Here is a 16533-nt window from a genome sequence, read left to right on the forward strand (position 1 = left end):
TTGACAACCTTGTTCACTCTCTGCAACTCCACCAATTTTCATGTCAACTTAAGATTTACTCATCAGACCACCTACATTTTTACACAGATCAGAATCAGGTTTAATATCACTGGAGAATGTCATGTAATTTGTTAACTTTGCAGCAGCAGCAGTACAATGCAATGCATGATAATATAGAAATATAAATAAATGAATTGTAGTAAATACATATATACACATATATAAAAATAGTTAAATTAAAAATAGTGCAAAAACAGAAATTTTTAATGAAGTGAGGTAGTGTTCATGGGTTCAATGTCCATTTAGGAATCAGATGGCAGAGGGGAAGAAGCTGTTCCTGAATCGCTGAGTGTGTGCCTTCAGGTTTCGGTACCTCCTTCCTGATGGTAACAATGAGAAGAAGGCACGTCCTGGGTGCTGGGGGTCCTTAATGATGGACGCTGCCTTTCTGAGGCACCGCTCCTTGAAGATATTTTGGATATTATGGAGTCCTGCTGAAGGGTCTCAGCTGAAATGTCAACTATACTCTTCTCCACAGATGCTGCCTGGCCTGATGAGTTCCTCCAGCATTTTGTGTGTGTTGCTTACAACTTTCTGTAGCTTCTTTTGATCCTGTGCAGTAGACCACCACCCCCCCCATATCAGACTATAATGCAGCCAGTCAGAATGCTCTCCACAGTACATCTGTGGAAATTTTCGACTGTTTTCGGTTTCAAATCAAATCTCCTCAAACTCCTAATGAAATACTGTACAGATAATCACAAACAACAGAGGTCCTAACACAATCTTTCTGGGACACCACTGGTTACAGACTTCCAGTCAATATGGCACCCCTACAGCGTTAACCTCTGCCTTCTGGGGCCAAACCAATGTTAGATCTATTTACCCACTCACTTTAGATCCTACGTGACGGAACTTTCGGCACCTGCTTGCCATATGTAAATTTGTCAAATATGTCCATGTAGACATATCCACTGCCCCATTCCATTTTCATATTCAGATTTATTTATCACGTGCACATACAGAGCGCACAGTGAGATGAGTCATTTGTTTTAACAACCAACACAGCCTAAGGAGGTGCTGGCAGCAGCCCGCTAGTGTCACCACACATTCTGGCATCAACGTGGCAGAACAACACAAGCAATACATTCAAGAACAAAACAACAACAGCAAAACAAGCCCCTTTCCTCTCTCCCATCAACCTACCTACTCACATATACAGACAGAGAGTCCCCTGCGCTTTCAGGGGACTCGTAGACACGCAGACATTGGGCCTCCGGCTTCCCCAGTGGGCTTCGGCCATCCGAAACTTCCGATCGACCTTCGGGCTTTGATGTTCGGTATCGACCCCAGGGCTCGCAAATAACGGGATTTTTCTCACTTCCTCGGGATATAAAAACGAAAAATGAAATATACAGGAAAAATCTTGTCCGAATTGTCTCCAGAGCGAAAACAAACCTCCGTCAGTCAGGCTAAAGCTAGACGCACCATACTTGAGGTACCAGTTCATCAATGTCACCTGCGGTTGTAATAATATTTCCATATTTAAAAAAAATCAATTTCCTTGCAATAAAGCCAAACGACCCACCGAGCTTCCTGGTTACACGCTGTATCCGCACCACCAACTACCCACCCTACAGGACTGTCCCAGATCGCTGGAAAAGCGCTAGGCAAATGCACGTCTTCGCCCTGGAGTTCGCTCACGCACACAGGTTCGGCGAGCACTAGGACCCAGCGGGTGCTACCGGAGATAGAGAGAGAGAGAGAGAGAGAGAGAGAGAGAGAGCGAGGACCGCCCCGAGTTTGAGGGGTGTTGGGCACTGCCCCCTCTTGTAGTGCGGCGGCGGAGAGGGGAGGGAACGAGAGGATGGGGAAGGGCGGCCGGCGTTTGGCGCTGTGCCCCTGCGGTGAGCGAGACGGTTCAGCACTGTGAAGAGCCCGAACGGAGAGAGGGAATCTGCGGCAGTTTCAGCACGCACACACATACACAGCCCAGCCATGAAACAGGGTCTCCTGGATATCATGCGGATGGGCAGAAAATGCCGCATGGTGCTCGCTACTTGCCTGGGATCACTTGTTCTGGTCATCTTTTATTTCCAAAGTATGTTACATCCAGGTAGGTCAGGTTAATTTACCATTGGAGCTTTGTTTGAACTCATCTTATGTTTGCATCCGCTGTTCTCCATTCTCTCTCTCTCTCTCTCTCTTTCTCCCCTTCTCCCCTTCCCTATCAGTAACACTCGTCCCCCCTTCTCCCTCCCTCACCACACTGTCGTACTCTCTCTGAAACAAAAGAGAGGCTGCCCACTCTGGTTTACAATCGAGAGGTAAATGACAGTATCTGTTGCTTCTGGTAATGCACGGTCCCTTTCCGTTTTAACGGGGAGAGGTAGCTGTGGGGTAGAGACTCTCAGATGAGAAGGGAAGTGGGCAGCAGGTTCCCGGAAACACCCCGGGGAATTTTATCGCAACACTTCCGAGACCTTCACTAGGGACACAGGCACCCTGAAACGTCTGGGTCCCCCAATTCCGACGGCGATGAAAGCTTCCATCACCCTCTGAAGGTATCACTCCCTTTAGAGGCGATGTGCACCGTTCGGAAATGCTCCACTCAGCTGCAGATGCTATTTTAAGTAGTTTTCCCCTGAAACTGTGTGTAATTTTTATTCTAACAACGGTGTTGTGTTTGTGGGTCGGAGCAGTGCGATTTTTATACAAACGTCAGTGTATCAATTTCGTTCCAGTGCTTGCGACCAAAATCTAGTCACTTTTTCCTCCCAGCGAATGAAGGGGTTCTTTCTTCCCGGGAGACCTGGTTTATTTTATCCAGGAGTTATTGCCCCTGAAATGCGACCGCCAAGTCATTTATTATTAAATATCGGGCCAGGTGTGACATTAAGGAGAGACGCGAAAGACAAGGAGGGAGATAGAGCTTGCGTAAATAACGGAAACAGGAAATATATATTGATTGGTGGTGAGAGGGTCATCTGTGGACTCTGGGTACCCAGTAAGAGATTTTATGTAGGATAATTAGGAGGTTTGGGTGTTAATTGGGAGAGAGAGAGGTGGAGACATTTGCAGTAGTGTACTTGGAAAGGACTGCGTTGTATCAAGTTAACTTTATAGGAGTCAAACCAGACAACAGCTGACTACTGAATAAAGAATTTATTATAAATACAAGAAATTCTGCGGATGCTGGAAATCCAAAGCAACATACACGAAATGCGAGAGGAACTCTCGGGGTCTCGGTTGAAACGTCGACTGTTCGTTCATTTCCACGGATGCTGACTGACCTGCTGAATTCCCCCAGCATTTTGTTACACGTTGCAAATATTTTAACTTTTCTTTAAAAAAATCAAAATTCAGATCTTTTGTTAACAGCACAGAGCACAAAAGCAAGTCGGGTATTTAGAACACGTGAAAAAAAAATTGGTTAGGCCCAACTTTTGTCTAATTCTGATGGTTTAACTTTAGAGATGACAAGAAGATGCAGAAAAGATTTACTGGGGTGGCTCCGGGGGTATGGAATTTCAGCTTTAAGGATACAGTGGAGTTTGGGCTGTTGCTCGTGAAGAAAGGAAGAGCAAGGAGAGGTTTAATGAAGGTGTATAAGATCACAGTGGACTTTGGGTAAATACAGTGAAGTGGCACAGAGTTAATATTTTGGGTAAATGATACAAGGGTGATGTGGCACCAAAGCTTTCTAACCCAGAGAGCCATAATGAATTGGGATTTTCTGCCTATAACGGAAAAGGAATCTAACAGACTCAGGTTTAATCTATCAGGTGTATATCATGAAATTTGTTTTGTGACTGTGGTGCATTAAAATAATATAAATTACGATAAAAATATATTTTAAAAGTAGTACAAAAAGGCGAGGTAATGTTCATGGGCCAGTCTGAAATCTGGTGGCGGAGGGGAAGAAGCTGTTCCTGAAAAGTTTAAGTGTGTATCTTAAGGTTTGTGTACTCCACCCCCCCCCCCATGGAAGTAATGAGAAGAGGCATGTTCCAGATGGTGAAGGTCCTTTATGATGGATGGCACTTTTTTTGAGGCTTTGCCTTTTGAAGATGTCCTCTGGTGGGGAGGCCGGTGACTGTGATGGAGCTGGATGAGTTTATAACCTTCTGCAGCTTTTCCCGATTCTACGCAGAGGCTCCCTCCCCTCCAGATAAAACACAGTACATCTGTGAAAATTTTGGTCATGTTTCGTGACATACAAAATCTCCTCAGACTCCTAAAGAAATATAGCTGTTGGTCTGCCTTCTTTGTAATTGCAGCAGTCTGTTGGGTCTAGGATAGATCTTCAAAAATTTTGACGCCCTGAAACTTGAAGCTGATCATCCTTTCTATTGCTGACCCTTTGATGAGAGCTGGTGTGTGTTCTGATTTTCCCCTTCCTGAAGTTCACAATCACTTCCTTGGTTTTACTGACGTCGAATGTGAAGTCGTTGAGGCATCACTCAACCAGCTGACCTATCTCACTTCGATGCGCCTCCCCGTCACTATCTGAGATTCTGCCAACAATAGTTGTGTCGCCGGTGAATTTATAGATGGCGTTTGAACTACGCTCATAAGTCATGAGTGTAGGGAGGGTAGAGCAGCAGCAGACTGAGCACACATCCTCAAGGCCCGTCTGCGCTGATTGCCAGTGAGGAGGAAGTATTATTTCCAATCTGATTGACTGGTCTCCCAATGAGGAATACTCTTAAATGTCAAAAGGGAAATGAGAACGTACACACTTGAAAGAAATTGAACAGTAGGACAATGGGGGAAAAAGCAGAAAAAATAGGGATAATATTACAATGAACAAGTATGGACTCAATGGGCTGAATGGCCATCTTGTGTGCAGCATGCGGTAAGTTGGACTCTTGACCTCTACACCTCGTTGTGATTTATTCACTTTATTGAACTTTCTCTGTAGCTGTTACACTTTATTCCTCATGGTTATTGTTTTACCTAAGTCTAGCTCAATGCACTGTGTAACGATTTGATCTGTATGAACAGTATGCAAGACAAGCTTTTCACTGTATCTTGGTACATGTGACAATATAATCCAATTCCAATAATTCTAGGATACTATATTAGAAATGAGGCAGGTGTTCCATAAAGATGAATTCAAGCGTTTACAGGTGCCAAAGCCTGAGGACTGTACTCAATGATTTAAGAACTGTTTCTTCCCTTCCGTCATCTGATTTTTGAACGGTCCTTGAACTCTACCTCATTTTTCTCTTTTTTATGGACTATTTATATTTTTGTAGTTTAAAGAATTTTGTGTCTCTGTTGCTGCCACAAAGCAAGAAATTGCATGTCATAGGTAAGTGATAATAAATCCGGTACTGATTCTTAAAGGAACCGCAAGAATGGGAGAGAGGTGGAGGAGGGGGCAGAGATTATTTGGAAGGGATTTGGTTGTTTTAAGGGCGCTGTCACTTATTGCTGGGCAAAAGAACTGAGAGAAACCTTAGAGGCTGGAGATGGAATAACACACAGGTACTCAGAGGGGTGCAGGACAGGAGGAGTCAGAGATAGGGAGAGAAAAAGGTTATGAAGTGTGGCTGAAAGTGATGGGCCGAAAGGCCTGTTTCAATACTGTTAGTGTGGACAAGATACAAAAATGCATTTTTTTTTGTTTTTCTGTAAATATGGTGCATACTTTATGATTGATTACTTTTGTGAATGCTGCTTATCTGATGCTATGTACCTGTGAAGTTGCTGTAAGGTTTTATCTCCACTTTGCTGACATGTACTGGTGCACATGACAACAAACTCAACTTTGACTCATTTCACCTATCACCTGTCTGCTTATAATACCCCCCCCCCACCTTATTCTGGCTTCTTCCCCCTTTCTTTCCAGTCCTGATGAATGGTTTCAGCCTGAAACATTGGCTGTTTATTTCCCTCCATAGATGCTGCCTGACCTGCTGACCCTTTACAACTCAAGTTCTCAGTATTTTTTATATTTGCACAATTTGTCCCCTTTTACATATTATTTAGCCAGCTGATGGCACAGTGACATCAGCGCCGGACTTCGGAGCGAAGGTTCCCAAGTTTGAATCCAGTTGGGCCACTCCCGGGCACACTTTCCATCCGTGCCGGGTTGAGTGTCGAGCTCACAACTCAGCCTCGTTTTAAAAAAAAACAGCACTGTGAGAAGGATGTGGGGGGACCACTCACAGAATCTTTCCTCCAAGACAACCACTTGAAAAGTGGTCGCCGAGGCTCTGGCAGAGTATGGCACACAAAAAAAAACATATTATTTTGTTTTCAGTCTTTACTTATATTTTTTGTGAAATTATATTGTATTTCTTTTTTTCTCGTAAATACCTGTAAGAAAATGAATCGCAATGTAGTATATGGTAACACATAAGTACTTTGATAATACATTCACTTTGAATAAAGCGATAATCTTGAAGTGACTGCCAGTGAAGGTGATGGAAGTCATGAATCAAGGCTGTCAAAAGGTAATCAGACAGGCCTTTGAGGGATAACAGTTATCAGTACTGTGGGGAAATGGAATAACGGAGTCAAAGTAGGCTCAATGGGCTAAGCGGCCTCTTTTGCTGCTACATCAATTCTATGATTGATGATAGGAGTATGGCATTTTGCCCTGTCCTTGTTTGCAAGTCTACACCATGTTGTTTTGTGTAAATTTTACTGTTTATTACAGTATGTACCATGAGATATGCAGAATTGTACAGAATTCCCCCTCTGGCATCTCATTCATAATTCATCCCAAGGCCTGACCTTTAATAGAGCCTCAAAAGCCAAAATCATGTTTTGTTTTATCTTTATCTATTCTCCAAAGTCCATTTTTGGTGAAAATAATAGGTAATCTTGTTTTTTAAAAGAAGTTGGAGACATAGGGGAGTGCAGCTGCTAGAACCTGGAGCACTGGAGGAACTCAGCGGATCAGACATGGTAGCCGAGGGCAATGAACAGTCCTGGTGAAGGGTCTCAACCTGAAACCTCATCTATCCATTTCCCTCAATACATACTGCCTAACCCATTGAGTTCCTCCAGCACTCTGTGTCTTGTTTTTTAAAATGGGTCGCAAGTCCTTCCTTTCATACTGCAACTGAAAATGAAAAAAGATGGAATCTGAGATGCAAACAGCTAAAACTGGAAATACTCAGCACCTGTAGAAGGAGGAACAGAGTGATAAATTTTGGGCTCAAAAGCACAAGAGATTCTGCTGATGATGGAAATCCAGAGCAAAACACACACACACAAAATGCTGGAGGAATTCAACAGGCCGGGCGGTATCTATAGAGAGGAATAAAGAGTCAACATTTCAGTCCAAGAGTCTTCATCAGGACTGGAAAGGAAAGGGGAAGAATCAGATTAAGGAGGAAGGAGGGGAAGGAGTACAAGCTAACCAGGTGATGGGGAAAGCTGGGTGTTTGGAGGAGGGACCTGAAGTAAGGAGGTGGGAGGTGGTAGGTAGAAAAAGTTAAAGGGCTGAAGAAGGAATCTGTAAGGAGAGGTGAGTGGACCATGGGAGAAAGGGAAGGAGGAGGGGCACCAGATGGAGGTCAGAAAAAGAAAGGGTGAGGGGAGCCAGAATGGGGAATGAAAAAAGGTGGAAGGGGGAGAAATTACCGGAAGTTAGAGAAATCAGTGTTCATGCCATTGGGTTGGAGGCTCCCCAGATGGAAGATGAGGTGTTGCTCTACCAACCTAGTGTGACCTTAGTGTGTAAGTAGAAGAGGCCATGTTGGAATAGGAAGTAGAATTAAAATGGGTAGCCACTGGGAAATCTAGCCTTTTGAATTGAACAGAATGAAAGGTTCCCCAGTCTACAGTGTGTCGCGCTTCAGTGTTGTGGAGGTGGCTGCAATGGATGCAGCAACAGGTGTAGATTCACATTTCCACAGCTCCTTTTTGTTCTGGAATACTTCAGTGTCCTACAGAGGTTTACATCCAGTGAAGATTGTGAAGAGTCAGTAGCACTGAAGGAATGCACAGCATTGCAGCAGTTAGTGCTGCTGCCGTACAGCTCCAATGGCCCACGTTTGATTCTGGTTACAGTCCCTGTGCAGTTTACATGTTCTTCCTGTTGTGTGGATTTCCCCCTGGCTGCTGCGGTTTCTTCCCACACCCTGAAGTTACAAAATCGTTACCCCACAGCTTGGAGTGGGTTTGAGGTGAAGCAGGGTGTCGCGGATGGGGAATGTGAGTGAGAATAGGTGACAGAGAAATGAGTGGGAGCAGTGGCATTTATCTGAGAGCTAGCTCAGAAAGGATGGGCCAGATGGTACGTGGCATGGTAGTGTGGCGGTTAGCGTACCACTTTACAGCACCAGCAATCGATTGGAAGATCAGTGTTTAATTCCAATCACTGTCTAAGGAATTTGTACATTCTCCCCATGACCATGTGGGTTTCCTCCAGGTGCTTTGATTTCCTCCTAAAATCCAAAGATGTACGAAGTAGGTTTAGTAAGTTGGGGCATAATATGTTGGTGCCAGAGCATGGCGACATTTGCAGGTTGCTCAGCAAGCCCTCGCTGATTTGATGCAATTGACACATTTCACTGTATGCTTTGGTGTACATTTGACAAACAAACATCTTTATTCTTCAGGCTTGGGATGGAGCATGTCAGTTTTCAGCTGCGCAGACCAACCATTGCTCTGAGCAGGAAATTTTTACACTGCCTGAAAACTGCATGCACTTTAAATGATTTTTTTGCAATATGCATACTATAAATATTTAGAATGAAAATTGGAAAATCATATACTTTTGATTTTATTAATTGTAGGGTGTAATGAAATACAGTACAACAAAGAAAATTTGTCTTTTGTAAACTTTTTCTCGTCTGTCTTTATTTCAAATCCATTGTTTACAAACACTGTCCAGATTAATTTTGCATCCAGATGAAAGATTCGTTTTAATCATCATTAGATCATCCAAATGTTCCACTTCTAGTCTGTTTCTGGATTTGCATTTGATTTAAATCATAAGACAGAATCCACGTTCACAGCCAACACTAGAAGCATGAAATGTTCCAAAGTTGTAAACAAGAGTTAACAGTTCTTCAAATTCGTTGTTTCTAAGCACATAGTTCAATATATCAGTGAACGCCTTAGTTGACTTTCTCAGAAAGGACAAATTTGAAATCCCAATATTGCTTTGATATTTTTGAGGCGATGCTTTCGTCATGTTATGTAATAGTAACTGAGTTTTTTTTTGTGCCAGCATTCAGTGGGCCAGCGGTTTATTAACAAATGAGCTACCAACTTCCATTCTGTGTTTATTGTTACAATTTGTAAGAGTGCTGTACCTTCAAACTCTGACAATGTAAATACTTTGAAGCTCTAAAATGTTTCAAAGTAAAGGTTGAGGTAGGTTTACTATTTAGAAAAATTATGGATTATATTCATTAACACATTGGCATTTCATGATTTAACATTTCTAAAGTATATTAGCATAATTTCAAAATTGATTATAATAAAAGAAAATTCCAGCTGTGCGGCAACAAAGATGATGTGTGTGGAAGCATTTCAGTTACCGTGCGGCCACTCACCCACACAGCTTAAAAGGAATGATGGTCTTAATGACCAACTCTGTTATACAGGATTGGTAAAGGTGGTTAAATGATTGGTATAGTGATGGTTTTTTTAGTCTGTAACAGCATAAATGGTTCGTTTAAGGGATAGGCCTTAATGAGGGAAAAGGTTGAGAGGGGAGTTGAGTGAATTCTGATACGTAGCAGCTGGGCAAGTCTTAGACCATAACATCTATAGTACTGTAGATTGTAGTCTGTGCCAAACTGTAATTTTGCCTAGTCTCATCAACCCACATATGGGCCATAGGCCTCCATACCCCTCCCATCCATGTACTTATCCAAGCCTTTCAGGTATTGAAGTGTTTGGCAGAGCTGCCAAAGTTGGTGACAGAGGTCTATGGGCCATATCAGAACCCATGTTCCATTGAATTGTTTGCCTAGCCCTATAATGCTTCTGAAGTTACATCCTCAACCCATAGCTGTAAATGTCAACCAAAGATACATGGGCTGTTTTTAAATGTCCATTGGATTTTATTATGGTGTACAATCTTCACTAGTGCAGTGTCAACGATATGCATTTAATTATCCCTCGAAGAAACCGGTGGTGAAATCTGACCCAGCCTGTGTTTCACTGTACCAATAGATAGATAGATAGATGTACTTTATTGATCCTGAGGGAAATTGGATTTCATTACAGCCGCACCAACCAAGAATAGAGCATAAATATAGCAATACAAAAACCACAAACAATCAAACAACAATATGCAAACTATGCCAGATGGAAATAAGTCCAGGACCAGCCTATTGGCTCAGGGTGTCTGACCCTCCACTGGAGGAGCTGCAAAGTTCGATGGCCACAGGCAGGAACAACCTCCCGTGATGCCCAGTGTTGTATCTCGGTGGAATATGGCTGGAGTCCAACCGCAAAAAGTTCAATATCCGGTCTACAAACACGTTCCTCGATCATAATATGACCTGGATTGCACCATCCATTGTTAACCAGAACAGTAAGCCCACAACTCCTTTACGCTTACCGCTCTCAGTGCACTTCTGGTCAGCCTGAACGGTCTGGAAGCCGTCCATGGAAAAGTTTTGATCAGGTACGTCCTTGTGCAGCCCCGTTCCAGTAAAACACATAACACTGCACTCCCGAAAGGTTCTCTGACGCCTGGCTAGAGCCATGAACTCGTCCATTTTATTACCCACCAAACTCCTCTTCTCCATAAGTCTCTGTTGTCTCGACCCAGTCCTCTTTCCTCGCCTTTGTGATCCCCCTCTGCATCCTCTGTGTGTTTTCCTCCAGATTTCAGCAGGGGTGTCCGCCGCTCTGTTCGCTAAACCGGCCAGCATAAGCTCAATCAGTTGGTCCCTGGAATAAACAATGTGATCATGCTTCTGCCCCACTAATGAGACGTGTCAGAATGTAACTATTTCCAGCGCTAAAAAGCCAAATAAAACACTCTCTACCAGCATGTTAGAGAGGGTGCAGCTTCAACGTGTTACCATGAAAAAAAATTACAAAAAAATAACGTAAGTTAAAAAAAGTAAGAAGAGAAAAGTAAGAATTAGTCGGAACGGCTGTAACAGGCTGCATGCACAACCGGTGCATGCGCACTTATGAAAGCATTGGAAAGTAGGGTAGCATAGCAGTTAGTGTAAGACTATTACAGAATCAGCAACCGGATTCAATTCCTGCTGCTGCTGTCTGTACATTCTCCTTGTGACAGTGTGGGTTTCCTCAGGGTGCTCTGGTCTCCTCCCACATTCCAAAGATGTATTGATTAGTAGGTTATTTGGTCACATGGCTGTAGTTGGGCTGGAAGGGCCTGATTCTGCCTGTGTCTCCAAACAAAAATAAATAAATACACAATGCGGAAGATAGGGGATAGAACATTTTGGACACAAGAAACTGCAGATGCTGGAATCTAGAGCAACAGAGTCTGCTGGAGAAAGGGAGCTGATTGAGCAGCATCCTACACAATCAGGAAAGCTCATCAGTGCCTCTAATTTCTGAGGAGGATGAAGAGAGCTGGACTACGCACATTTGTACTGCCAACTTTCTACAGGTGTAGAGTAGGGAGCATTCTAACCTGCTGCATCACTGCATGCTACAGGAATTGTACTGCAGTCGATAGGAAGGCTCTATAGCGGATAGTCAAAACTGCTCAACACATCACCGACACCAGCCTACCCAATGTACCTACAGAAAAGTGCCAGAAATATCGTGAAGGGGAACCATCCAACCTGCTCATGGACTGTTTATTCCACCCTCTTCCATCAAGGAGGAGACTATGAAGCACCCACGTCAGGACCACCAGACTCAAAAACAGTTACTTTCCCCAAGCAGGAAGGCTGGTCAACGGATCAATGCCTCCACCCGATAACCCACCATTCCACGCCCCCACCTCCACTACTTGATCACCCGATAACCCACCGCTCCACACCCCCACCACATCACCCGATAACCCACCGCTCCACGCCCCCACCACCACTGCTTGATCACCCGATAACCCACCGCTCCACACCCCCACCACATCACCCGATAACCCACCGCTCCACGCCCCCACCACCACTGCTTGACCATTTCCTTTCAGTCATGTTACGGACAGACACTGCTGGGCCTTTTTGAACATACGATCTATGTATGTAAGTTATATTTTATGTATTTATGTTTATTGTGCTTTTTGTTAGTGTCCTTTGTCTTAATTTTTTTAGCTGCATTAAATCCAGAGTAACAATTACTGTATTTCCTTCTTCTTTACACTTGTGTACTGAAAATGACATTAAACAATCTTCAATTTTTTTGCACCCCTAAGGTGAAAAGGGAAAGATTTAATAGTAAACTGAAGGTCAACTTTTTCCACACAGAGTGGAATGATCTGTAGAAAATGGTTAAGACTGAAACAGGTATAATTAGAATCATAGAGGAACGCAGAGTGGAAAGAGGCCCTTCAGCCGTCTGATCCATGCTGACCAAAATGCCTTTCCAAGCTAGGCTCATTTGCCTGCATTTGGCCCACAACCTTCGAAACCTTTCCCAAACATGTAATTGTGGCCGTTGCTACCACTTCCTCTGGCAGCTCACTGCGCCTGCCTGTCACCTTCTATGAGGAAGAAGTTACCCCTCCAGTTCCTTTTTCTTATTGAACCTTTGGGAATGTGGGAAGTTTTGTCCATTTTCCTGCTTGTTGCCACACATAAACCTTGTAAGTAGTCTGTGTGTCTCTCTGCTTACATGTGCAGTAACCCTTTGGCTGCATTGAAATCTTCATGCCGGCTTGCTAAACTGTACCGGCATTCATTCACCTTCCTTAAAATATTCACTTAAACATTGAAATATATAGAGCAGAGAGAGAGAGAGATTATTGGATCTGTGACTTGCTCTATAAAGAATGAAATCGTTATTGTTTGAAAGATCGCTGTAATGGTCTGGATGCTTCCCTGCTATAATTGGATATGAGTCACTTCTAATGTTTACTCTGGGAAATCTTGCCTCCTACCAACACAATGGGTTTCCTCGCTTCTCCGTAGTGGTGTGGACACTCCATGAGATGACAGATCCCAAGCTAGCCGCTGAGAATTTCCAGTGTGGTGACTGGACCAGTTGGCCATCCGGATGAGTGACCCGGCTTTGACCCCTGGTGCTGTCTGTGAAGTTTGCACATTTTCTCTGTAACTGTGTCTATTCCCTCCCTAGGACTTGGGTCCATTGGCCACTAAGATACCCCTTAAGTAGCAAAACACATAAGTTGAGCTTGTGTGAGAGTGAGAGCAAACAGGGGCAGTGGGATTGCCCTGTTGGGAGCTGGGGGGAAGAAACCCAAGGGTATCCTTCTGTGTCTCAATGAATTAATCCTGGTACAGACACTCAAGGGAATAGGGGAGAACAGTTCAGACCCCAGGTCAGCTGTCACAGAATGCTGCATCCCTCGCGTGGAAGCCATTCAGCCTCTCGTTTCAGTGCTAGCCCTTCAGAGAGAACTAACCAACTGGACTCGTTCTTTCTCCCCCATTTTATATTTAAAGGAATTCGTAACCTGACCCAGGTTGTTGGCAGTAACTCTATTTATCTAGAGGTACAGCATGGTAACAGGCCCTTCCTTCCAGCCCAATGGACCCTTGCTGCTAATTGTACGCATGCGACCAAGTAACCTACAAATCCGCACATCCTTGGAATGTGGGAGGAAACCCACACAGTCACAAGGTGAATATGTGAACTCCTTGCAGAGAGTGTCAGGAAATGGGCCCTGGTCGCTGACGCTGTATAACATTACGCTAACCACTACAGTACAGTTTTGCCCCAAGTACAATGGACTTGAGTGGTTGCCAAAAATGAGAAATAAACACACAATGGCCACTTAATTAGGTACACCTTGTTAATGTAAATATATAATTAGCTAATCATGTGGCAGCAACTCAGTGCATAAAAGCAAGCAGGCATGGTCAAGAGATTCATTTGTTGTTCATACCAAATATTAGACTGGAGAAGAAATGTGCTCCAAGTGACTTTGACTGTGGAATGATTGTTGGTACCACACAGGGGCGGATTGACTATCTCAGAAACCGCTGGTATTTGCATTCATGACAGTCTTTAGAGTTTACAGAGAATGGTGTGGAAAAACAAAAAAACATCCAGTGAGCGGCAGTTCTGTGGGTGAAAATGCCTTTTTAATGAGAAGGGTCAGAGGGGAATAGCCGGACTGATGCAAGCTGACAGGAAGGTGACAGTAACTCAGTTAACTATGCATTACAACAGTGGTGTGCAGGGAAGCATCTCTGAATGAATAACATGAGAACCTTGGAGTGGCTGGGCTGCAACAGCAGACCACAGACATACAGTAGCATACCTAATAAAGTGGCCACTGAGTGTATATGTAATTACACAGTTCCAGACATGCTGGAATGGGAAAGGGCTGGAGGTAGGGAGGTTGTTGCTTTTCCCTGCTGCACTAACGCATCATGAGAGATGAGACGAGGGACTTCAAGCCACATGCCCATCAATCACAGCAGCCAGCATTTCGGCTTGAGGGGATGATGGCCGGGAATTAGCAAACAGCGGACGGAGGCAGAATTTCTCATTGCTTTGCGAGTCCGCGGCAGTGACAAGAGTCACTCAGTGAATTCCGGATTGTGTCCCTTCCTCGTTTATCTGCCAATTTGACCTATAGCAGAGGCTGTGCTTTATCCTGGCAGCTGCCTCCGAAATCTGGATGCAAAGTATTTGTGTTCACACCCGTGGCACCCAGTTCACAAAGGTCATTCTTTAAGATTTTTAACACCAGCCTGAAAAGGAATAACTTGCATTAATAAGCACCTTTGTCTTGACCGTGGGATAGTGCAACATACATCGTCCTCTGAGTGTGATAATTGCAAAATGTCTAGTTATTGGACTGTAAGACCATGAAGTATCGTGGCTGGATTAGGCTATTTGGACCTTCGAGTCTACTCTGCTATTCCATCATGGCTGATTTTATTTCAACCTCACTTTCCTGCCTTCTTCCCATAACCTTTAACCCCCTTACCAATTAAGAATCTATCAATCTCTGCCTTAAATGCAGTACTGTGCACAGATTGCCAGGATATAACTAGGGTGGCTAAGATCTTTGCACAGTACTGTATATTATGTCTTTTCAGTTACCAAATAACACTTAATACTACTGAGCTAAACAAAGCTAAGAACTCTTATTTCTGTTTCCCAACCACCTTCCTATCCTAACCAATATACAATACTGTCTATCTGGCTGTATGTAATGTGACATTCTGCGGGCTATGCGCAATACTTCTAAATATACCTCTTATTTACTGAGTACAGTCACAAGAAAATGAATCTCAGAGTTATATACAGCGACATGAATTTACTTTGAACTTTGCGCACCTGATGATTTGGCCTGCACAGCCTCAAATTTCACAGATTCATCACCCTCTGATCTAAGATGGCGCCAGAAAGTGACAACTCTTTGTGTGCTGCTCTGAAGAGAATCATCAAGTATTCCCGATTAGGACTACTCCAGCTGAAATCTACTGTCAGGGCTGTGGATACTTCAGTAAACAACATTGCAAAGGGATAAATTTGCTATAAATGTAGAGTAGAAGTAGGAATAATGAGGTTGTGTTCATAGACTGTTTAGAAATCTGGTGGTGGAGGGAAGGAAACTGTTCCAGAATTGTTGAGTGTGTGACTTCAGGCTCCTCTACCTCCTTCCATTGGTAGTAATGAGAATAAGGCATGTCCCAGATGGTAAGAGTCCTTAATGATGAATGCTGCTTTCTTCAGGCAGAACCTTTTTTTTTTATTTTTTTTGATTTTTGAAGATATCCTTGATTTTGGGAGGTGTGGGCGGAAGGAAATGGTTGTAGTTGTGATGGAACTGCCTGAGTGTACAGCCCTTTGGAGACTCTTACTATCCTGTGCATTGAAGCCTCTATACTAGGCAGTGATGCAACTAGTCAATGCTTTCCTCCATACTGTGAAACAGTTGATACCCAGAGCCTCCTGTGTTATTTCAGATTCCTCCTCTCACTTTGGTCTTGTGCTTCTCCCATAGTTTAGTCTGTTTTAGAAACATAGAAAATAGGTGCAGGAGTAGGCCATTCGGCCCTTTGAGCCTGCACCGCCATTTATTATGATCATGGCTGATCATCCAACTCAGAACCCTGCCCCAGCCTTCCCTCCATACCCCCTGATCCCCCTAGCCACAAGGGCCATATCTAACTCCCTCTTAAATATAGCCAATGAACTGGCCTCAACTGTTTCCTGTGGCAGAGAATTCCACAGATTCACCACTCTCTGTGTGAAGAAGATTTTCTTAATCTCGGTCCTAAAAGGCTTCCCCTTTATCCTCAAACTGTGGCCCCTTGTTCTGGACTTCCCCAAAATCGGGAACAATCTTCCTGCATCTAGCCTGTCCAATCCCTTTAGGATTTTATACGTTTCAATCAGATCCCCCCTCAATCTTCTAAATTCCAACGAGTACAAGCCCACTTCATCCAGTCTTTCTTCATATGAAAGTCCTGCCATCCCAGGAAT

The 16533-nt window shown here is 43.7% G+C and overlaps 1 protein-coding gene across 3 annotated transcripts in view; it reads left to right on the forward strand.

The window, feature by feature from the left end:
- Positions 1-1776: 1776 nt before the first annotated feature.
- The window catches only part of chst11 (carbohydrate (chondroitin 4) sulfotransferase 11), a 234229-nt gene continuing 219472 nt past the window's right edge, over positions 1777-16533 (forward strand). The window contains exon 1 of one of the 3 annotated variants that reach the window (XM_072268183.1): positions 1777-2116. In XM_072268183.1, coding sequence (XP_072124284.1) covers positions 1999-2116 — 118 coding nt within the window. In that variant the 5' untranslated portion in view covers positions 1777-1998. Of the gene's footprint in view, positions 2117-4520; positions 4859-16533 lie in introns of those variants that run through there. The other 2 variants (XM_072268184.1, XM_072268185.1) reach the window with 2 other exon arrangements.

Source organism: Mobula birostris, chromosome 9 (assembly GCF_030028105.1).
Source record: "Mobula birostris isolate sMobBir1 chromosome 9, sMobBir1.hap1, whole genome shotgun sequence".
NCBI lineage: Eukaryota > Metazoa > Chordata > Chondrichthyes > Myliobatiformes > Myliobatidae > Mobula > Mobula birostris.